At 40.9% G+C, this 24,995-nt stretch overlaps 1 protein-coding gene across 2 annotated transcripts; it reads right to left on the bottom strand.

The window, feature by feature from the left end:
• Window positions 1–1,363: 1,363 nt before the first annotated feature.
• SHISAL2A (shisa like 2A) lies at window positions 1,364–24,035 on the bottom strand. 2 transcript variants are annotated; one of them, XR_012651831.1, is made up of 5 exons: window positions 23,735–23,827; window positions 17,755–17,858; window positions 15,269–15,408; window positions 7,687–7,765; window positions 1,364–2,765 (listed from the first exon to the last, which is right to left on the bottom strand). XR_012651831.1 is itself a non-coding variant. In XM_075037115.1 (5 exons), exons 1-3 carry the CDS (start codon window positions 23,914–23,916, stop codon window positions 13,720–13,722), a joined length of 390 nt encoding a protein of 129 aa, XP_074893216.1. In that variant the 5' UTR covers window positions 23,917–24,035; the 3' UTR covers window positions 1,364–2,765; window positions 7,687–7,765; window positions 13,675–13,719. The 2 variants fall into 2 exon arrangements, 1 of the variants encoding a protein (XP_074893216.1); XM_075037115.1 differs by lacking the exon at window positions 17,755–17,858 and adding an exon at window positions 13,675–13,787 and having other exon boundaries at window positions 23,735–24,035.
• Between the last annotated feature and the right edge of the window lie 960 nt (window positions 24,036–24,995).

The following is a 24,995-nucleotide window of genomic DNA, read 5'->3' as shown; positions in this document are numbered from 1 at the left end:
CCATAATTTAGAAATTGCAAAGAACAAAGCTTTCAGGAATTATACTTAAATAAGGTGATTAATTATGCAAGTCATTAAGTATTTGGTTGATATTGTGGGACCATTGATTAGGTATTTTCTACTTAGACCCAAAGTTGGATTAAAGATTACAAGTGAATAGCCAGTTATTAATATTGAAATGTCTAGAGAATGGTAGGGATGAGAAAGGTAGATCACTTTGGAGTAAGCTGCCACTTCTGCCAGTGTGACACCAAAGAAAGATGCAGCCAGTCCCAGAACTACCAGTGGGACCCAGCCAGCCTGGTCCCAATGAAATCAATCAGTGGCTGCTGATATCTATAAATGTACAGAGACAAAGCACGTTTTCTACATCCCACAGTCCATGAGGCCTATCACATACTACTACACAATTCTTCTCCCATTTTTATTTTGCCCTTATGATTAGAAAAATTCCTCAAATTTTAAAAACAATAAAAAATGCTCATAACAACTCCTGTGAGTTTTATTAGCTTCTGTATGGCTGATGGTAGCAGAACAGCCCTGATTTTGCTTTACTATAGTCATTTAAACAACTTAAGCTTAAAATGTTTCCCAGGGCAAAAGTTAGGGCTATGCCTAACAAGTACATTAAGCCTTATTATGTCTATTAAGCACATGGAGCCACCCTTGTTGCAACCGCACATTATGTTTGAAAGCTGTTAGGGGCAGCGTACTGAATTCCCTCATCAAACCAGCGTGGGAGGTACTTTGTTGTGACATTTAGAAACCCTCAATTACAAAGTAACCAGCTAAAAGGGCAAAAAAATAGATTTTTCTAACACAGTACCAAAAAACAAAAACAGGCATTGGACGTAGGCAAAGAACTGGAAGCATTTTTTTGCATTCTGGTTTTACTTTTCTTCTGTTACTTTGGTATCTTAAGATACTCAAAATGAATAAAAAGCCCAATATCCGAGGGAAAAATAACCTCATGACTTGAGGAATAAAACATTTACAAATTGCCCAAAAATCAAAGCTATTTTGATCTGCAACATTCAAAATAGAATAGAGTATCTTTTATTACTTTAAAATTCAAAAAATACAAAAGTGCTGGTTCAAGTTTGTATGAAGTTGAAATAACTCAAATCCTCTTTTTTTCATGTTCTGTAAGTCTCTTACCGGTGATTTAAAATGAAGGATACACATTCTGGAAGCATATCTCAGGGCTGGAATCCTCAAAGAAAACCAGATGGCAAAAATCATAAATCTTTTTCCCTTCTGCTCTTTGACAGTCCCAATCAGAGAAGTTATGAGACTGGAAGATCAGGTTTATGTTCTATTGTTATAAAAAAAATACTCTCTTTGTGCATTCAATGTGGTTTTAATTTTCTAGAAGTCCACAGCAGCAAATGCCAGTTTAGTGAGATAGTACATGCAAACAGTTCTAGAAAGTACATACACCACATTCTCTATTTCTTTTGGAGGCACGAGTGTATTTTTTCACACAAGTAATGTGACTTAGGAGTAGCTCAGACTAGAAACACTTGGAGTTTTTTGATGTGTTATACCAGATAGCTATAAATAATTTTAAATTTCAAGCACTATCACACACAAAGATGTCACTCCCAAAAAGTAGACAAGGACCTGGTCTTAAAAAGTTGAAGCATAACTGACATGGTAGGTAACTATTTTAGGCTTTACCTGCAAACGGAAGATATAATCTGTCTACTGCCTTCACATAAACAGCATGGTTAAATATTTCAGAAATTCTTTTGATCACTGATCTTAAAGAACCCTCACAAGATAGAAAGAAATCATTATCATTAATGTTCATGATTTGGAGGCTGAAAGCTTGAAAGACTTGAAAGCTCCAATAGGACAGCTAAGATTATGTTGGTTGTTCCTAATGACTTCTGGGGAAATAAAATGTGTGATTAGAGCTCTTTAATTACCTGAAGGAAGTTCAACACTTCACAAATTAGTGCTCCAAACCAGAATACTACTGGAAAATTTTTTAAGTTTGCTTCAAAATAAATATTCCAAGATATTTTGATGTAGGACCTGCAAAAGATTTGTGGATGTTTATTTCAATTAATTTCAGTGTTTACTGTTTCCTATGAAAACAGCTATTGAAATCAAAACTTCCCTACAAAAATTCACTTTCTACTAACTTCACTTTTTTGTTGGAAAATTCTCCCATCAAAATAATTTTAAGATCTGTGAGAATCTTCTGAGGAAACAAAGGTGGAGGAAAATGATAAATTAAGAAAAATACAACACAAACAAATGTCAGACTTTATTGAGGTACTGCATTCACATATGTTTGTGCACCCAACAATCACATTTGGCTAAAGACAACTATATTTGTGGTGTGAAGATACCACGTTAAGACGGCACACAGGGAAAGCTTGAAATAAGGCTTGGTCAACATGGTGTGCCAAATTCTGCTCTGCTTGACAACTGTATTATCTCATTAGAATTGCATGGGATAAAGACAACAATTTGCATGAAAATGACTAGCAGCAGTAGCTGATATGTGCAAATCAAAATATACTACTTCTCAGTACAGTAACCATACACAAATACATATCCCAGCACAGCTTCAGATTGGCCTATTATTATCGATAGTGGTTGTAATAGCCAGGAAACACCTCTAGAAGTGTGAGTCAGGTTCTTGTAGCTCACAGTCACAGTTCATCCTTGTGGCTCAGGAAATCTCTTGAAGCCACTTGGCTTTATCAACAACTTGTCTCAGTGGAGGCCTTGTGAAGGATGCAGCTCTTTATCTGCAAAATACCAAACACAGTTAAGCATTAGACAGAATGGGGGAAGATTTTTTTTCCTCTGCTGCACAGCAAAGTTGATAAGGAGATCCTACAAACAAAGGCAGAACAAACCACCCAGCTCAATGCATTTCACTGGGATTACTTCTTTCCAAGCATCTCATTATAGTCCTAACCTTTATCACGTGAAGAATTACACCTCTGAAGGGCATCACTACAGCTATGAAAAACTAAATGACTTCTCTGGGGATGCATGTGGATGGGTAGATCTGCTGTTGCTCCTCTGCTGTGCAAGTGAGGATTTCACCTTGCATCTGATAAAGGCTCAAGGCACAATGGTGCTAAAACAAAACATAAAAGGCTTAGCAGATACAGAGTCATTCATCTAACATTTCTATGTAGTGTCTCTTGGAAATTGCACCACTAATACCTACATTAAACCGTGCTTTTTTTTTGTGATAAACATACTCACAATGTATGCCTTTAATCCTGAACGATACCAAAATATATTCCAAACTACACTTGAAGAAATCAGGACGTCTATACAAAGAAATTACTCTACCACTCATTAGAACAGGATTGCTTCTGAGGTGAAGCACAACAGCTGTTGGTACAGCTGGGTGTAGAAGCAGATGTTTGTCTGAACAGGCAAAAAGCAATGGGCATGCACTGAAGTCTGGCCAGAAAATCTCAGCTAATTCAGCTACTTACAGAAGTTCTGAAGTATGAAATCTTGGATTTCAAGGCAGAGGGCAACTAGCAGCAAAGAGCATCCTAACCAGCAAAGAACATCAATTCAATACTGGTTCATTGAGAATAATGATGCTTATCTGAGTTACCAGTGATACTTTTTGTAGATTCTAGATTTTATTCTGCTTAAGGCTCTGAGGATGGTTATACATTCCTGACCAACTTAAATCAAAATGTATGAGACATATGTATCAAGTTAGATTTGTACTCTCCCCTAGTATTGCCATCTGGTTGACAGCAGGCCCAATACAAGTCAGCAGTGTACCCTGGCAGCCCAGTGGGCAAGCCAGATCTTGCAGTATGTTAAACACAGTATAACCAGCCAGTCAAAAGAGGTGATTATCCTGCTGTATTTAGCCTTGGTGCATCCTCATCTTGAGTACTGTGTGCAGTTCTAGGCCTCACAATTTAAGAAAGATGTTAAGGTGCTCAAATGTGTCCAGAGGAGGGCAACAAAGCTGGTGAAAGGGCTGGAAAGCATGTCCTATGAGGACTGTCTAGTTTGGGCTTGTCTAGTTTGGAGAAAAAGAGGCTGAGGGGCAACCTCATTGCTCTCTACAGCTTCCTGAGGAGGGGAGGTGGGGAGGGAGGTGCTGAGTGCTTCTCCCTGGTATCCAGTGTTGGGACACATGGGAATGATTCAAAGATGTGCCGGGGGAGGTTTAGACTGGACATTAGTCAGTGTTTAAGAGGCATTTGGACAATGCCCTTAATAATTTGTTTTAACTTTTGGTCAGCCCTGAAGCAGTCAGGCAGTTGGACTAGATGATCATTGTAGGTCCCTTCCAAGTGAAATATTCTATTCTATCCCCACATACAGCATTTCTAATTAAATATCAGATCAGAAGGGAGCTCAGATGTTCCTGTTATGGCCATCACTTTTTCTCCAGACTAGGGGGCAGACCCACACACAGCCTGACACAGCACCCAAGACTGTGTCTACTCAGAGCAGCTTGATAGACATTTCCTTCCCAGACATGGACAGTCTTGCAAAAAACAGGGGCTGCTGGTGTGGCTTAAGGGATACCCGGGGCTAAGACACAGCCCCCCACACACTAAAGCTGTAAAGATCCTTCCTCTATCTCACTTTTGACAATTGTGAGTTTAGCCTGTTCAGGATGCCCTTGGAAAAAAGTCCCACAAGTTGCCTCATTGGCTGGTCCAGTACTACTTCTACCCTTATAGTTTGGAAGAATTTTTATTACTAAATCTGGATCCACTTCAATGTGAAATTCAGCACATAACTTACCCTGCCTGCCACAGACATGGAAAATAATCACTGCCCTCTATTCTACATAACTGAGCACTGTCACTCATCTTTTCTTTCCAAGATTTAAGCCAGCTTAAGACTGTCCTACTGTTCCAAAATCTTCATAATTTTCTCAGTTTTCTCTCTTCTCCAGTATATCAACACCTAAGAGCATTACTGTAACGGAGGCACTGCCACCACTAACTGGAGCAAATTATTACCTTACGTCCTATATATAGTTCCCCTCTTTAGTATGTCAGACTAAAAGAAGAGCCCAGAACACTAATACTCTGTTTATGGCATACTGTAAATCCCCAGGTATTTTTTCCCCACACTAATTAGTTATTTTCCCTTAGGTATATTTGAGGATTTGATTTCTCCTTTTTAAATACAGTACTTTGCTTTTATCTTTATTATATTTCACTTTTTTGATTTCAGACCATTTCTCCAGGGCACTGAGATAATTCTGAAGGGTAGTTTTATCCCCAGAGTCTTGCAGCTCTTCCCAGGGTAGTGTCATCCATAAATTTTATACATATGCTCTTTAGTCCTTCAGCCAAGCTCTTACTACTCAACTGGGATAGAGTACCAAGACATCCTTCCCTCCAAAAATGTGTTTGAGAATGATCCACTGAATACTTCTCTTTGACTGCATCTTCATAAAGACCCATAGTCATAGCTGCTTGTTCCCACTTATCTGACAGGCAAAATTACCTTAACAAAGAGAGAAATTAGACTGATTTGGCATGATTTGTCTTCATGAAATCTGTGTCAGATTTTTCTTGTGCCTAACTCGATTGTTTAATAATTTGATATATTATCACTCCAAGTTAACAGCAATGCCTCCAGCTGCCTAGTTCCTTCCCTTCTTAAAGCCAAGAGCTGTGTTTGCTCTTTTGCTGGAAAAGAGCATGCAAACAAACTTGAATTGTATGCTGAACTACATAAGTTGCAAGGGTGTAGGAGGTCCTGTTCCTAAATAAAACCCGGTGAATTTGGCAGAGGAAGTATGCATGCTAAATCAAATCTAATTGCCACGTGTAGCTTTCTCACAGCAGGGGAAGGTTTGCAGCCACTGATGGACTCTCTGGCTTATCACTGCACTGTGAAGTGGCTCCTCGTAAAAGGTGAGGGCATGAAATCTACAACAAGCAGACAACATGAAAAGCAGAGGACAAAAAACAATTAGAGACCTGAAATTTCTACCAACGCTTAACCAGATTATCTGTTGAAGTTCAGAAAAGATCCTTGCCTCCGTTTTCATTTTCACAGAAAGTTCCTAGCTTTTCCATTCTGGATCTGGAAGCAAAAAGACTTACAGTCTAAGGGCATAGTTTTCCTAGTTTCAGCCCAAAAAGAAGTCTCAAGGATTTTGAGTCTTCATGATAATGCCAGCCTCATTTTGCCAACAAAAAAGAATTGGATAATTCATCTACAAAAAAACCTTCTAAATTTTTTGGTGCTTATATAATGTGTGCATTCAAACCCTACAAAAAAGTCCTTTGCAGGTGGCCTTTCAATTCTCTCCCTGTTTCTCTCTTCCTGTAAGCAACAGTGGTTAGCAGGCTACACTTCAGGGCACTCCATAAACATTAGTCTCTGTAACACAGTGGAAGGCAGGCAAACTGAAGCATGAGGAAATAAGAGGCTCATGGCCTTCAGAAAGCACTGCCACATTTACAGACCTGAACTGAGGTCTCATCTCAGTACTTAGCGCCTGCTTCAGATATTTTTGAATTTTCTCACTACAGACAGCTTTCTGACTGCAGGATCCTTTTTAGTCTTCCCATGGCATTTTTCTCCCACAAGCCGTTTCATTTGCAACAGCAGAAAAAAAAAATGTGGAGGTGGTTAGGAGTTTCAAAATGAGTTTTGTTACACTTAAGTATTTTCATGAGGACAAGCAGCCCAAACCAACCTGTTATGCTGATAATAAAGAGCACTGAGAAAGATGTGTTTGCACTTATGATGCACAGGGTGGCTTTTTTTTAAGGGTACAAGAGAAAATACATGAAGCAGGGAACTCTGACACATTTATTTTCCTGCTCATCTAAGAACAACTTCTGAGCAAACAGGCCCACTTTTTTTTTTTTTCTTTCTGTGACAGACATTGTTGATCTACGGCTATTCTCACATTCTGTGGCTGTTTAGCCATGAGTTTTCACCCCCTGCAGAAAGTAAAATGGATGTTTCATGCCATCTGAAGTCTTTTGCATTATTCAAATTCCTCTTAAGTCTGAAGTACAATTCATCTGCACTGACGTACATTTTAAATACTATTTTGCATGGTCTGTGCCAGAGGCAGTTTGACCTTTAAACTTGATTTCAGCATAAACATCAAGTCAGCATATGAAACTTCATTTTTTGCAAGATAACCCTCTTCAGTTTTCTATCAGACTTGACTCAGCACTCATAGGTAGCATCCCCACAAAGCAGAGTATGACTAAACTACCCACCAGATACTTCATTGCTCTTACCCTTTGTCACACAGGAGTCTTTCTAGCAGTTCATCGCTACAGAATTTCTTTTGAATAATAAGTTACAATGGCTGCCTCCTTAGTAAGCTCTGGTGATCTGGGACAGCATCAGGGAAAGGACAAAGACAATATAAGGGGAATGTAATCTTCTCTGGCACACAGCCATGATGGAGTATTCACATACAAGTAAATCAAGAAGAGATTTCTCTGTGGAAAGACTCTGTTCAGGTCTCTGCACATAGTTCCTTGTGCAAGGACAGCATCAGGGCAATGTATATGTAAATCAAACAGAGACAGTTTGCTAGTGCTTTTCAGAAAGCTAAAAACCCACATAAAGAATCATGGCATTTTGAAAAATGCTTATCATATCTGCATGACCACATATAAAACAGAGCAGAGGGTATACAAATACAATAGAGTAAGATGAAAATAAATGTTCTCACTGTACCTATTTCCATTACAGCATTGGTGGAATCCATCCAGTGCCTCTGTTTTTTAACATATTGAACTCCCTCTAGTCTCACTGTCTGTAAAACAAAAGCATTTTTGGTAAAACTAACAGGATTATTCTTCCTTTAGTTGCAAGTAGTAATACAAAGATGTGTGCACTGCACTAGAAAAAACCACAGTTCCTGGATTCTTCCTTTACAGTTTTTAGAGGATGGGATAGACCAGAGTCATTCCACTTTCCATTCCTGAGCCTCTGGGAGGCTGCAGTTATTAACTTAACTTATGTTAAAAAGCAATAAACATCAAGATGAAGAGCAGTTTAACGTAGAAGCACTGTGGTATAAGTAGGACTTATAGCAGGAAATCAGAGTGTCTCCTAAAAGAAATGGCAGAAAAATCTCTCATATACACAGAAAAATAGATCAGAAATCTCAAACTTTCACCCCTCTCCAAACACAATCAGTCACTATTGCCTTCACTGCACCTTCCACCCAGTGATCCAAGTACTGCACGGGGGGAGGCTCACAATACTTTGCACGAAGGAAGTGTCACCCTTGTTTTTCAGAAAGATTAAAAGGATAACAGGAGCAAATAAAGCAATTTTTAGCTAGGCATTTCACCAGTTGCCCAGAAAATCTTGAAGTTCTGGCATCTCCCATCTTTTGAGTGCTTGGTTTTGAAGCTTAGTTGTATTTGAATATTGTTTTTCAGAGCACAACTTCATAGGTTAAAATAAATAATAGTTCATTAAAATTCCACCAGGTAACTGATACAGACACTTGTTCAGAGCAGAAGGGCTGAAATCTTTAGATTCAGGGTGGACAACTTGAGTTTGCCTAACTGATCAGAATAACCAAAGCAAAAGCAGTCTGCAGTGGGTCACTGTCAGGAAGGGAGAAGAGAGATACTCTGCCAGTGGTTTTCACTGATAACTGCTGACAGCAGAGAAAGCAAAGCCCTGGGAGGAAAGACTTTTCTGACCACACTTTGAACTTAATTTCTTTTCTTTCTTACCTTATATTCATTCCTTCATTCCCTTCCTGCTTTTCTTACTCTGTTTCCAGTCCTGATTTTCTGCTACTATGCTTCCCATGCTAGTTCACGTCTCCATGAACAGTTCATACTTTAAGTCCCTCCTATCTCTTTTCTCTGGCCTAAATCTCTGGTTGTTCCAACCCTGTGCATACTTGCTATCTGCAAGGATCCCTGTTCATCTCTCTCCCCAACCACCCCACCTCTGCTCTCCAGCCCACCGACAGCCATTGTTCCACTCTCTGGTCCTCTCAGGAGTTTCTCCACCCCCATCAGCATCGCTGCCTCCCTGTTCTGCTGCTCTCAACCCCATTAGCCCCATCCCTCTTCCACATGCTCCCAAGCACAGCCAGGTCCTTGTTCAGTTGCAGTTCCTCCTTTATCTACTGGCTCCAAAACCCCTCCCTGCTCCATCTTCTCATCTAACTCTCCTTATGGAGCTCATCAGTCTTCTTCCCAGGCTGCATTTCCCTGTATTTCCCATTAACCTCTAGTCCAACGCTGTCTGACTTCATCTTCCGGTTTCCCACTGCTTGGGCCAACACAGAGAACAAAGAGAAAAGATAACCATAACTAGGCAGGGTACTTCTGTCCAAGGAAGTGTGTGGGGAAGGGATTAAAAAAGGTTCCCTATATCCAATAGGGAATAAAAGTTGAGAATTCTAGTATTTTCATTTAAAAAAACTGAAACAAAGCCAATTGGGCAAAGGAATTATTTGCTTTTGAAGTGTTTTCAAAGTTGCATTTTATTTTGTTTGAATTCAAAAAAAAGCACAATTTGGTTTCAAAACATCAAAATGGGATTTGATAGTTTGACATTTCAAAAAATCTGTACAATACTATGTAAGCCAAGATCTTAGTTGAAACCAAGTCTTTTCAGTGAGTTCTCAGCTGTGATCAAAACCCACCAAACCCAAAAAGTAAAAAAAAATTCCTAATCAGTTAGAGTAAGGCACCCTGGTTTTGAAGCCTGTCTAGATTTCATATCTAAACCAGCTTACAGCATCTATGGGTATCTTTGCACTAAAAAACCTGACTCAGTGAGCTGCAAAAAACTCACTGCTATAAGAAAGTTTGGGAAATTTAAAAGCTGGAGTCCAATTTAAACATTTCCAAATTTAATCTTTCCTAGTGACATAACTTTGAGCTAATGCAACCCTTCAACTAAATTTGAATTCCCAGTTCCAAAATAGGAAATTTCCTCATTTCCTAAAGAAAAAAAAACCAAAAACACCACCTTTTTTTTTTTTTTTTTAAACAGTTGAGCCCATTTGCCTGATTTTTCCCATACACAAATATCTGAGGCAGATGGCTGGCAAAGAGATAAGTAGCCTAATGGGAAAATTTAAGGCCAGCTGCAGAAAGACTATATAGTGGAAATTACTGATAAAACTAGAAAGCAAAGCTATCAATCCATACTCCAAAACCCAATCACAGTGTCTCTGAATTCAGGCAGCAGCTATGTGGTTTCAGAACCAATATAGTCAGATAATTCTAGTGAGCTAAGGAGGAAAAAATGTGAGAGTTTGGAGCCTTTTCATCAAAATATCTGAACGTTTCATATATTTGAATAGTGCCCCATGAGGAATCTTTAATTAAGGAGAGAAATAGGGACAGGAAGGTCATCTGGCTATCTTTTGAGCTGAGTTTTTTTGTTATTATGAAATGAAACCATGAACTTTTGCATGCTATGATGTCACTGCTTTGTAAGAACAAGGAATTAATCTCTTCTGTTAAAGCACATTTTTCCCAGCACTTATGAGTAATTTACAAGGCCACAGTTCTCTTCACACTCCAACCCAAAGGTCCCTGCTGCCTGACTCTAAATGCATTACAGAGTCTTTCTGTGCTAAGTTTTAAAGGAAAATGTTAGTTACCATCATAAAATGTAATTTTCTGTTCTCACTTTGCAGTGGTATAGGACACCTCACTCCAAAGGTCTTCCTGGACTAACGCTGGCAGAAATACAGGGGCAACTCAGAAAATGTGCTTACATACTGTTTAGGTCACCGAGGTGGAGAGTCTTTACCTACCTTTTTACCTCTGATGGCAAAAGCCATTCTAAGGGGCCAGCAGAGATGACCACTCCTCTCCCACCAGCTGCTGGGTCAAGGGAAGCATATGTACACCTTTCCAGAGCTGAACAGCAGATACACCTCTAGATTCTCCCTTTTCTGCCTGTTTACCACTCCTCTCCCGACAACTATGCAATCTTTACTCAGTCCTCCTCATGACCCCTACATGCTCCAGCATTGTTCATTCAGTGTTAACAAAACACTGGAGATCTTTACTCTCTAGTTCTCTACATTTTGAAGGGGATAAACCTTTTGCACAAAGAGAAGTTTTTTGGTTAGAAGGAGAACAAAGCATATGACCAAATTCCCTTTCATCTTGGGAAAACCCATGAAGTTTGCGTTCTCAGGGCCTGGATTTCTTTGGGGCCTTTTTTTACCAGGAAGAAACAATTTTATAGTTCTCCAGCCTTCAAATGGGAGAAACAGAAACACCTACAACAAGTTCAATGAAAAAATCCTTTCTCTCTGTCCTGGTTTTGGCTGGAATAGAATTAATTTTCTTCTTAATAGCTGGTATAGGGCTGTGTTTTGGATTTAGGATGAGAATAATGTTGATAACACACTGATGTTTTAGTTGTTGCTAAGCAGTGTTTATACTAAGTCAAGGACTTTCCAGCTTTTCATACTGCCCTGCCAGCAGAGGCTGGGAGTGCACAAGAAACTGGGAGGGGACACAGCAATGATAGCTGGCCCAAACAAGCCAAAGGCACATTCCATACCATATCACGTATATAAACTGGGGGGAGTTGGCTGGGGGGGCACCACAGCTCAGGAATTGGCTGGGCATCAGTCAGTGGGTGGTAAGCAACTGTATTGTGCATCACTTGTTTTGTATATTCTCTTAGTAGTAGCAGTAGTATTTTCCCTTCCTTTTCTGTCCTATTAAACTGTCTATATCTCAACCCACAAGTTTTTTTAATTTATTTTTTTCCCCGATTCTCACCCCCATCTGACAGAGGCAGGGGGGGAGTGAGCGAGCAGCTGTGTGGCGCTTAGTTGCTGATGGGGTTAAACCACAACATCTCAGAAAGAGCTTACTAAGCAACTGTTATGATTAAAAAGCAAGTTCACTATGCTAAGAAAAAATATTCTCCAATGATTTGAATATTCACTTCGGACTCAAAAAACATGGCTCAATTCTCTTTACCACAGAATTCCTGTCTCAAGCTAGTCTTAGAGCTATGTTTTTAGTGGTGTCATAAGCAAAAGGACAAAGGTCTTCTGGTTAGTGATGTCCTTTCAAAATTCCACTTGAGATCAATGTATAAACTGACACACAAAGCATTAGAAATATGACACTTCCCTGCAGTTCTGTCTCCTTGTGAGATGGGCTAATAGCATCTCCCTACTTCAGAAAGGCAGCTGTGAGGATAAAGAGAGGAAAAACTGTGAAGAATATGACACTTCAGTAAGGCAGACCATCAACCCACACACCAAATCCTAGGTGAACCTTGCATTATGAGGCAGAATGCAAACAATAAGAAAGCAATGTACAAAGAGCTGAGATTTTGCCTATAAAAGGAGAGGATTTCATTGAATAAAGAAGGTTGCTGCTTTTTATTGGGAAATACTAGATCTGACAAGAAACTAGACTGTAAACTCCTTGAGATATGGCGTCTTTTCATTTGCCTGTACACATTGTATTGCATATAAGGGATCTACTCTCTGCTCTACACTATGATACTACAAATAGAAATTAATATAACTCCATTAACACTTAAGTAGTTACTCCTGGTCTACACTGATGACTGAGCTTATTTTTCCTGAAATTCAGTTCTCAGATTAAAATGCTAATTTTTGCTAGGACTAACAACATGCTTAGCTAACTTGGGAACCCCATATGTAATATCTGTGTTGATGCTTTTGAAGACTATTTGTTCAAGACTAAATAGAGGCAAATTCTAGCTGATCTGCCTTTTGCAGAATCAGAAACTTTAACAAAGGCCGCACATCCAGTTTATCTAACAGATTTATGATCGATCTTGAAATTAGCTCTGTAAAAATTCAACAATTCCACTTCTATATTTAGGAGATCTCAGATGAGCCCACAGAACAATGACCAACTTTGACTATTACATGAGGGAGGAAAGGTATACAATAATCAATTGTATGTTTAATGAAATACAAAACTCCTACTGAGCTGATATATTATGAGTGAAATTGAATATAATAAAAAATATTGCTTTCATAAATGAGTGCTTTCTGAATGCTCCAGGGGTACAGACGTTGCACAACACCTAATGCGACACAGCCTTCATCTAAAGGCAAGATTATGCTCATTCAGAAAAAGCAGGGCTGAACTGACTTCACAGTTAAAACTCACAGTCCTCAGGCCTAAAATTTTCTGAAGCTTCTAAAAACTGTTTTAATTCTTTTAATTCATTTTTATTGCCTATATATGATTACTCTCAAATCTCAGAACCGAAAGAGGAGGAGAGAAGCTGCTTTACTGTTCCCTAGGCCTGAAAGCAGCTAACCAATCATTTCATAAGATACTCAGACCTTGCATGACTTGCACGCAACAGAAACCGAAGTATGACGAAGATAAGCACTCGGGCTTGTCAATGAAATCCTTCAGCATTTTCAAAGATATCTCAACCTTGGCAAAGGAACTGACTTTCAATTTCTGGCAACCCACCTCATCAACAGCTAAAGCTATCAGAATTTAGATGTGAAACAATTGTCATTCACAGCAGCCAAAGAACCAGAATAACAAAAGTGAAAAACAGGACGAGAGCAAAGTCAAAACAGTGTTTAAATACAAAGCAATGCAGTCTGAATAAAGCTCAAAACAACACAGGAGATAGTTAGGAAAAAGCAAAGATCTCTCAGCTTCCTGGAGTTGTAACACCTGGAATCACGAGAGACAGGATGCCTACGTGAATGCTGGGTCATCAGTTGGGGAGCCTGGGATGCTGTTCGTCTCACAACAGGAAGAGGGGAATGATTTCTAATGCCAAAGCAGGATGTGGTTTTGCAGCAGGGTTCAAGTCTGTAGAGAAAGATGGAATCACTTGGCAGCAGTGGTGCAATAGCACCTGTCCCCTTCCCAGCTCCCCATATGCCAAACATGTCTGGCACAAAAACACAAAGCATGAGAAAAACAGCACTGCTGTCCTGGCAATGGATTAAGAGCTCATGCCATAGCAGGCAAACCTGAGGGAAGAAGTTAAATAGCAACACTTTCAAAAGCATAATGCCAGTTTATAATTAGAACACAACCATCTCGTAAAAAAGATCACTAGGCATTTTGTTCATCCCACCCAAGAGTTTATTTAGGCCATTCTAGGTAGCAGGTCTTATTTCTACTCTCTCTCTCCAGGACAGGTGTGAAGTTTTCAATTTGCAGATTAGTACCAGTTTGCTGAATGTGTGACTTTTACTTCAGCAGCTTGCTCAGCTTATATAGCTCCAAAGTGAGGCTTTGCATTTCCTGATGGCCCTATAAACCACTTTTAGACCAAAGCCTGCATTCTCTGGAGAACAAAACAAGACATAGGAAGTTTGGTATGAAGTGGACTGTGTTAACTAGACATTCAGGAGAGGGGCGTACTGCTGTGTAATAGGCTATAATTACAGTAACTCATTGGTAATTTATTGCCATGCAGGTGTGGAAGCATTTTAAAAACTAGTTAAAAAAAAAAGAATTTGAGGTAAGAGGACTTTTTTCCAAGAATTATTCCCCTTTTTCAACTTGTTCAACTTCAAGGCCTATACAAGTACAACATGCACTTCCTACAACTTTACTGGTTGAACTACCGAAGCCACATTTAAACATTTATGAAGTCCAAGACAAAGGGCAAAACCTGTCACACCCCATCCCACCATCAAAATTTGCAGTTAGATTTCACAAATGTAGTGAAATGTAACAGCAGCAACAGGTTTTCCCATGCCAGTGGGCTAGCTCTGGCTACATGCACTGTTCCTGCAGGCATCCGCCAATGCAGTTTGAGTACAAAAGTATGGACTACTGGGACTGAAGCAAAGAGTCTTAGATTTCAAAGACTGGATCCTATGTCAGGATGAATGTCACAATTCATTTACACACAATATCAAAAAAGAATGATCTCTCTCTGTCTCAAGAAAATACACTTAAAATTTCTTCTGAGATTCTTATTCCTAGAATGAAATCACTACTATATGCTTAGGTACTCTTGACAGGAAATCCAGAGCAACTAACTCATTAAGCCTCTTCCTGATAAAGGGACTTACTTGTTGCACCCTTACTCAGTACTGTGAAGTTTTACACTTTTCCTACTACTAAATAAATATACTGAGCTTGTGTTAAATTTTTTCATTTGAGTTTGGTACAGATTTCATTCAGAAGGTAAAACAGCAGTATAGCTTGAGTACATCTTGAGGTCCCCATCAGAAAGAAAATACGTGCTGTTGGATTCCCCCACATCCATTTAAAGACAAAATAAGGCTTTTCCTCTGCAGGAGATAATATATGTCAATAACAACTGGTCTTACCTGCCATCTGTAAGCTTAAACCAGTATCCAGTTTGCTGCGTGGCTTCGTGCTGATAAACAAATAACAGAGAACACACACAGTGATGATAAAAGCAAAGAGGACCACTGCTGCTATTGACAGGCCCACAAGTGCTCCAACACTAAGAGAGAAAAACAAAGAAATTAAGTGTACAAACAGCCTGGGATACCCATTAAAACAATGGTCAGGATGATGTCTGGAGGTTACTCAGGTGGGGGAATGACCGTGTATTTTACTGTAAACAAAAGTTTAAAGCTCAATACATAAGTTGCATAAACTGGAATTATTTCATTGCCCTCAGAAGGGTCAATGTCATTACACAGCAGTTGAACACCTGGCCCTCGATGACATTTCATGTTACCTATGCATACTGCTCCTGAGTCTGATTTACACTGTGTTTATGAAAATCAGAAATAACTTCATGCAGTGACTGTCATCGGTGAGATCAAAAACTTCTCCAGTGCAGTGCATATTCCCAGATATGCATAATCTCACATAAATATCTCATGCACACACAAAGAGGGATTCCAGAACTCCAGGCAGTCCATGCAAACTCGTTTTTCTCAAACAACATGACTATTAAAGCTATATTTTCAGCCTGAAATGCCATTTTTATTGCAAGAAGAGCCTGTGAGAGCACTTTAAGCAAAGTACACATTTGTCACAGACTTCTCACCAAGGATGACATGCCCATAAAAAGTAGGATAAAAAACATGCAAGCCATGTTATTCAATTCTGTTAGCAGCTCTGTAGAGCAGGGTGGAGTACTATGATCACTGCTGTGCCCTTGTGTTAATGTAAAAAAATCCCCAGTCAAGACTGGAGAAGTTCTTCCATGATCTTTGTCAGAGTAAAAAGAAAACTAAAGATGAGTTAACTTACAATATCACAGGCATCAAAGGAGCAGGAACTTAATTATTCAGGAGGCCAAACAAACAATAGTATATGCAGATTTTATCAAGATACTACTTCTGCAGGGTAGAAGCTACTTATACTTCTTCCATAGACATTCAGTGAGACAGTGTATGTATATACAGAAATCTCTTTAGTAGTTTCCTTATTTCCCATCCTTCTTTTCAAGTATTTTCCTAATATAAAATTCTCATGATGAAATAAAGGACCAATTGCAACACAGTCTAGCTATCATTTACTATCCTCTCCTAAGCCATTTGATGCCTTCAGTGTTCCAGTCCTCTATTCTACAGTCCAAGCCAAAGACACCGACTTCTAGTGAAATTAAACGGCAGCCTTTTGGTCACAGATTAAGAGAGTCCGAGGATTGAGAAACCTTATATTACTACTCTGGTATATTTACAGTTTTGACAGATGTAAAAAGGACAGAAGAGAGATGAATGTCTTAAATTCTATGAACTCCATCCTTTAGTGATAAAAATGCCTTTATATATCACCACTATCAGCGAGAAGTCAATTCTACTGTGGCCTTGCAGGGAGATGAGAAGAGTTGTGCCTCAGGATGTTTTTATGAATTTTACATTCAAGCTATTGCAAAGCTTCTCTACAAGCTCCCATAACCCCAGTAGACAGATATGTCCACAGGAGAAACTCTTAAAAACTCAGCAGGATGAGAATAGCAGATATTGGCATGACTTTAAGATGCAGTTCTCATTAGTTATCAGTCAGATCCATTAATGAAGCTTGTGGAACACTTAGCTCCACGCACAACTAAAATAATAATTATGCTGACAATAAATTGGTTCTGGAAAGAATAGCTTTACCCTTACAAAGATTTTTCATGGTATTTATCATCTGCATGAACTAGAGTGTCCTTACATGTTTGTGTATATATGCATGTATTAAGCAAATTTTTCCTTATTGTTTTTTGGCCCAAACAAAACTTACAGGCAAGGAATATTCTGCTTAATATGGAATCTGAATACATGCTTACAGTCAGAGATCTAACCTGGGTTCTGGCCTCATTTTTGCATTTTCACTTGAAACACCTTGATCTGAATGGACAAAACAGAAGAAATACACTACCCTACAGGAGGTTGAGGAGAGCAGCCACTGAACCAAGAATTATCTCCACAGCTGAATCTATTTGAGGAAGCAATACAAACCCAAAGGCTCTTCAGAAACAGGTATTTGTGCTTTTTTGTCATGTCAATACTAGTCTTATTTTAAGATTCCATTTAAGTAACAGTCTGCAGTGCTCACCATTATGCAAACATTAAGCAGAGTCAGCTGTCCTAAAGCTGAATAGATCAAGTACAAATTAATGATTATACGTTTTTCTATTTGGGCATCTATTAGTTCTCAGTTGTAGCTCTCCTTCATTCAGTTGTAGATGACGACGTTAACAATACAGTTGTGTATTGTACAGCACAACGCATCTTCAGTATCACTACATAACTTGTCTAAGACGCTTTGTGAGTTACAAATGGTAAAGGTAAGAAAAGCAATTCCTGAGGAATTCTCCAGTATTTCCTACTACAGGTCAAAGACTTACCATAGGTTACATGCCACTAGAAGTGTTTGCCATGCTCCAGCAGCAACGTGAAAAGATCTCACCCAAAACATGGAGATCAGCATCACAAAACTGGATTCCACTTCCTAAATCAATCAGAAACTAAGATTCAGCTTGTACTTACTCTTTTTAAACATAATGTTTCAATACCAGATTGCTCTCAATGTCCTGAAGCCATCAACCCTCTTAGAATGTATGATTAATTTCCTTAAGGTTAATTTTGCGTTAAAGTTTGGGGGGAGTTGTTTCTTAATTTATTGAATTAATTCAGAGGAATTTAGTATGCCTTCTACAGCTCTGAACACTGAAGTTTCTTAACCAGAACACAATCTTTTATTTCTTTTTTTTAATAGTTGAAACTGTTATCAGAAACAAAATACCAAAATAACTATGATCATTGATCATTTTAATGATCTCCCTCCTCTGAAAGTAAAGACAGCCCTTCAACATGTCCTCTAGATTCTACAGCAATTACTGTGGTGCTGCATATCCATCTGGAAAAGCCCTTGCTAAAAACATTTTGCCATCTTTCCTCCCTTACCTTAAACACTACGTGTTTAAAGTCCACCCAGCAGTCCACATGGTAACAGTCCACAGGACTCAGGGTGTGTCTTCAAGGTCAGTCTTCTGACAGCAGAGACATTAAACAAGCAAACTAAAAAGTCACTCTTGCCCACTAGCAAGCCTCATTAGCAAGCGAAAACCTCTGCATTTTAACAACCCACCCCCAAAACGATGATCTAGCATAAAAACAGCAATGAAGGCCTAGGGGTAACCCTGGCAGCATTTGCGCAATTCTTCGAACATGAGCAACGCTAAGTTTGGAGGAAGATCCACAGACCAAACAGAACTCTCCCAAGTTACTTTCTACATACAATAAAGATACAGCCCTGCCACACATTTCACTGACCCTCCTACTGCTATTACACTGAGCGTCTCACACACACAACTTGCAGCACTGCCACGCATCTCTGCGCAGCCAAGGGCTTTACTGAGCAGAGAGGCTCCACTCTCAGCAGACTCCCCAGGGCTCCCCAAGCTGCTGTCCAGAGAGCTGCTTAGTGGGTCACCGACACTTCTGTGAGTGCATGTTCAGCATCACACACCTACAGTTATCTTCAGTCCATAAAATTAGTCCATCCACACCAACAACAGCTAGGAAAAATTTAAGTATTGGCTAAGCAGATGCAGTATGTCCACTGACAGATTAAAAAGAAGCTCACTCATGAGTCATCTGGATCCAAGTGAATCAAATGTTCCTAATGCCATTGCTGCAGGGATATGTTGTACGTTGTAATTGCAAAGCAATCAGATAAACATTCCCAGAAGATTGGAAGAATGGGCATATAGGAACAAAAGACTTGCTATTTTGGAAAGCCAAAACAGTCTCCTGGAGATCTGTACAGCTAAGCAAAGCTTGGCTACAGCATTAGGTCACCATGGTTCTATGGCTATTAATTAATAAAGCCTTTTGAGTAAAATCTATATTTGGCCTGCCAGAGTTTTAATCAAATACATATTACATGAAATTTATAAAAGGTACAGATTTGGAATACATACTGTAATTCTATTTGATACTGAAAGAAGCCATTAAATTTGCAAAATAAAACTTAATTGAACAGTGACAAAAATAATTCTAAAATATTTTAAAACAATTAGAAACAAAAAAGGTGCTGACTGAACCTAAGAGCATCACAGTTCAGTACAAATAATACATGTTCAGCATTTCTCCCCTTCCGTTGAGCTTTGGAGGTAAAGCAGATGTCATGATGACTGCATGTGCATGCACAGCCCATGGCTCTGAAGGGTGAGCTGTTCAGTGTTATGCTCACTAGTGTTTTATGGCATCTTGTTTTGTGGTTTCAAAAGCTGCATAACCTTCTGGTGGATTTTGTACACCCTTGCCTTTTACTAACATTACCTTCCCTGTTCCATGGGCTCCTGACTGCTATAAGAGATAGAAAAAGCACATCCTTCACTCTTCATTAATGAGGTCAGCTTTTCAAGAAATGTAGAAAAGGAACCTAGGCTGCTCTAACAACAACAAAAAAAAGATACTATACTATTTGATCTTAAGTACCAGCAAAAAAAGAAAGGATAAGTAAGAAATTAATAATATGAATTACAGATAATGAATTCAGGTGAAAGTAGGAAATGTGTCAGAGTTGCTCAAAGGTCAATTATTTATGATCGTCCAGCAGCTCCTAGTACAGCGGGTGTTAGGGTGCACTTGTCAAATACTGCAGTTTTTGCAGGAGTGGGAGGGGAAAAGATGGTTCCATTTTCTGAAGGGATAGTGCAGTATATAGCTCGAAACATAGTACAGTCAGTAATGATTTGGCAAAAAAAGAATAGCATAGGCCTACAAGTGACTATTGCTTCAGGTTGCCTAGGCTGCTGATTTCTCCATGAACTGCTTCCGTCAGAGCTGGCTGCCAAGCGGTCTAGCAACGTGTCTCCCACAGCAGGAAAAACACAAGAGAAATATGCAATAGCTTCCTGAAATTCTACCTGCTGTGTCAGCAAACAGAAGTAATCTCTGAGATGCCACCAACCACTTGTTGGTGCATTCAGTCACTGCTTTCAAATTATTGGGGGGAGTCAAGTAAACAAAGATTTAGGATGAGAAACTTAAAGCTCTGGAATAAAGCAAAACCTGCAACAATTCCCCCATCATTGCTTCCAACTCCTTTCCCTTCCTCAGTATGTTCAATCTCCAGACTTACCTTGGCTGGTTTGGCTGACTCTTGTATAGTTTTAAGTCTTAAGGGTTTTCAAGTCTTAAAAGCGTGTCCTCAAAAGCTGTAAGAAGCTTTTGAAGGATTATTTTAACATATAGTTGTTACATACTGATACAAGTAATGGTCTGAGACAAAGACAAGCAAGGAGATGATCACCAAAACATTCTAAGAGACCAGAAAATGTTACTTTGATGTTTACCTTAAACTCCTAATGGAACTATCATGTGCAAATGTATACAGTTTTCAAAGTGCTGTAATACTGTAGGGTTCCCAGTATGTTAGTAACTAAAAATTGTGATTTGATTTGTTACTGGAAAACACTTCTGAAAACAGAATTTTGAATTCAATTTCAAGTAACATTGCTTAGAGAGGTAAATTGTATTTATTCACCTCTTCTCTACAATGGCAGAAGTTAAGCCCAACCAAAACCCCACCAATTGCAATTTGCTCGGATCCTTTCAGCAGCCTAGGGCCATTGTAAAGAGAAAAAAAAAAAAAAAAAGAACAAATCCTGAAGTTTCAAAGTTTTGACCCAAATTTCTGACTTAGGTGGAGGCTAAGCAGTCACACTTCTCAGACCCTAGAAAATCTTTGTAAAGGAAGATCCTTCAGAGAGATGCCTCATTAAAGCCTCTCATGAGATCCTGTTCTTTGATGTACTTTCTGAAAAGATCAAGCTTTAACAGCCTTCACTACATCTCATGCAGATGCAAGAGCAAAACTTTATCTTAATCTTTCAGTAGTTTTGCCATCTTGAGAAGGCTTCCTGTGACTGAAACAGTCAAAGACTATGCAAAAATATCATATAACATTAAAACAGTATGTGTATTTGATGAGAAAAGTGTAAAAAAGGACACCTGGAGATGTCTTCTCATATCAGTGTCTCCCACTGTGTAATTCTGTGTCAGTCACAGCTGCGGATGGCTGGGAGATTCCCACATTCAACCCACTATTTGTACCAGACAAAGTAGATTTTAAATAATTATACACTAAATATTAGACAAGATAAATTAAGTGAGAGTAAGCCCATAGTACTGGATAGCATTCACTCATGAGCCCTGAAGAAATTAATATGTGAAATCGCAAAACTGCTGGGCAAGGCGTGCAACCCACCAATACATAAGTCCACTCTGCCAGAGGACTGGTAGCCTGGGAATGTAACTCCAACCTGAAACAGGGCTCTAGAGGGGAACCTAGGAACTACAGACTAGTAAATCTGACCTCCATCCCTGGCAAGACAGAAAGGTCTGTAAAAAAAGGAATAATATCACCAAGCCAAGAGACAAACACAATGCCAGGATGCTGAATGCATCTGGGTTGCACAGGGTTGCATCTGACTGGCTATTATCCCCAAGCCACAGGGCCCAGGCCTGCCCTGCTCACCTTACCTGGATACAAGGGACAGGTCCTTTGACGGTGAAGCCACCACCGCCATCCACCTCATTACCACACTCTGCCCTCAGGAAGCTGCTGGCACTTGCTGCTTCCTGGCATAAAATCTTCCACTAAAGAGTCTGCATTACTGTAAGGGGAAAATACTGCCTTGTTAACCTGCTGGAGTCTATGAAGTGTCAATAAGCAGACGGATAAAGGAACCCAGTGGCCAGAGTTAGATTTTTCAAAAAGCCTTTGACAAAGCCCCACACTGAAGGTGGGACTAAAAAGACTGAACTGACACAGGATTAGGGAAAAGGTTCTGTTACAGATTCAAGGCTGCTTAAAAGAATAAGGAGCAAAGCACAGAGATAACTGGTCTCTTTTCAGTATAAAGAAAAGTCACCATAAATCAGTGCTGAGACTGATTTTACTCAGTGTCTTCATCTATGACCTGGAAAAGAACGAAATCTGAGTTTCTGATGATCCTAAGCAAGTGATCATACGGTATGAGGGCAAGGAATGCTAGAAGACTTGTGGAAAACTGAGTGAGCAGGCAAAAGTGATGTAGATGAGCTTCAATGTATACTAATGTAATGTATAAACAAACAAAACCAAGGCTACATGACAATGAACTCAGAACTGGCAGTTCTGAACTCAAGAAAAGTTTTAGTCTCATCAGTGATAGCTCACTGAAATTACAGAGTCAATGTGCACCAGCAGCCAAAGACATTAACAAAATGTTGGCCACCAACAGGAAGGATTTTGAGAGCAAGACTGAAGGCAGCATTTTGTCACTGTGTAAAATCTTCCCATACCCAAATCTTGAGCACGCAGCTCCAGATTATGCACCTCTACGGGCAGGGCTGTGGAGTGAAAAATGGTATGGAAGAGATGCAACTAAAATGATCAGAGGGACATAGGATCTGCCTCGATGATAATCCAAAAGGACTAAGACTGTTCAGTTTCACCTCAGGAGAGGTGACAGCTGAGAACTGATGCACCAAACACAAAATTTTGAACACTGTGCATAAACTGAACATGCAGCTGTTGTTCACCAAATCTCCCAATACCAATACTGGAGGGCACTCCAAAAAAACAGTAGGAAACAATATAAAACAGATAAAAGGATATATCTTCAAACAGCAGAAGCAAGCCCATAAAATAGTAAGGTAACAAGTCCATAAAAAGCTAGTGAAAGCACCATACAGAGGTGTACTAACACCCTAACACAGCGTGGATGCTGAAGAGCCTGAGGGGAACCAGGCACAGAAGCAGCCAGGCTGGCTGCGTGCAGCGGTGACTGAGCTGCTGGAGATCCAGTCAGAGCCAGGTGGACCCTCGCACTGACCCAGGACAGCCCAAGTCTGATTATCTGCCATCTTCTGAGTGAAAAGTTATGTAGCGCTTGACCTTACTACACACAGAAAAGTAGCTAAAGTCGTTGGGAACTTTATGCACGCAGCATCTTACACTCTCAGGCCCCGAGACAGCTGTTCCCCTCGCACCAGAAGGACGGAGGGACACTCTGGATGCTCTGTGCACAGGCACCGAGCGTTTCCCAGTGCTTCCTTACAAAGACCACGAGGTATTTCTTTCAGAAACCACCCTGGCAGAAGCAGAAGTCTCTCTGGGCAGCAGCTGCAGCTCTACCGTTACTCGGAGCGGGACAAAGGCAGCCTGAAAGCGCCCGGCTACAAGTACCTCAGAAACGCAAACCCGGAGGGAAGCTCGGGCGAACACGGCTCTCCCGTCCCGCGGGGCCCGGAGCCTCCCCACCTCCCGCCATACGGGACCGGGACCGGGACCGAGCCGGGGCAGGGCGGGTGCCGCCGCCGCTCCCCTACCTGAGCCACCACATGTAGCTGTGCTCGTAGGGGAAGAAGCTGTGGGGGTCATCGCAGCAGTACTTGACGTCCTGGAAGCCGCAGCAGTACACGGCGCCGGCGTCGCCGCCCGTCCGCGGGCAGCTGAACCCGCTCACCAGCACCTTGTCGGCGTTGAGGTAGCTGCTGCACTCGGCGCTCATGGTGCGGCGACCGCCCGCCGGGCTGCCCGGCGCCTCGGCTCCGGCGGCACCCGGGCGGGAGCTGGGGCGGCGAGCGGGCGGAGCTCGGGCGGACAGGGGGGCTGCACTGGCGGCGGGCGAGGCTGGCGGCGGGCGGGAACCGCCGCGCTCCCCCCCACCCCCGGGGTCGCCGCAAGGCGGGCAGGGGCGGGAGCCGCCCGCGCCCTGTGAGGTGAGGGAGAGAGCGGGGCGCCTCCCGCCCTTCGGGAAGGCAGGGAGAGGGCCGTGTGGGGCTGACCGCCTCCGGGGTTGCTCACCTCAAAGGCGACAGTCCGGCGTCTCTCCTTGGAGCTTGGTTTTCCCTCAGTACTCGGTCCCACGTCGAGGAGAGACTTCGGGGGTCTGCCCCCACCCATAAGCCTCGGTGGTGTCTCAGGACAGCCGAAGCACGGAGGTAGTTGAGAGGGATCACACCTCAGTTGGGCTCAGGACCCCTTGGCTTTATGGGGGGTAAAAACTCCACATAATATTTAGTGTTTCTGAGAGACCGGTCTCCTACTCATTTCAGAGGGCATTTCCTTTTAGTGTTTTAGGCCACTTTTTTTTTTTTTTTAAATAAGTGGGGCCCTGGCAGTCATTCTGTTACTTTTATGAAAGGGCCTCTCCTGAGGGAACCCTGGGTAGATCTTTGCTCAAGATAGCACACATGCATGTCATGTGCGCCTCTGCGTGTGATTTGGCTCATGGAAGGAAGGATAATAAAAAGCCTCTGGGAGAGCAATGGGTAGACTCTGCCCACTCCAAGGACCTGGTGGTCCTCAGTCTCCTCTCTAGATTACAAGAGAGCCTGGATCAAGTGCTTTGCCACACAAGTGACCTTCTCAAGGAAAAGTTCAGGTTTTAGAGAGAAAGGAAGTTCTGCAATATCAGTAGAGCTTGACTTGAATTAATAAGAGCACATTAATTCAACTAACACTTTACATTTTAATTTCAGGTCTGCCCTTAAGATGAACTCTAGGCAAGTGGGAGTTTCATGTCTTCTAGTTGCCTGGCAATGGCAAGTGCCAGGAGTAATGGCAGCTTAGGGAAGGGCAGTGTCC

The sequence above is a fragment of the Buteo buteo genome, chromosome 10 (genome assembly GCF_964188355.1).
Source record: "Buteo buteo chromosome 10, bButBut1.hap1.1, whole genome shotgun sequence".
NCBI lineage: Eukaryota > Metazoa > Chordata > Aves > Accipitriformes > Accipitridae > Buteo > Buteo buteo.
Note: the sequence above shows the minus strand (reverse complement) of the source record. Positions and strands in the feature narration are given on the sequence as shown.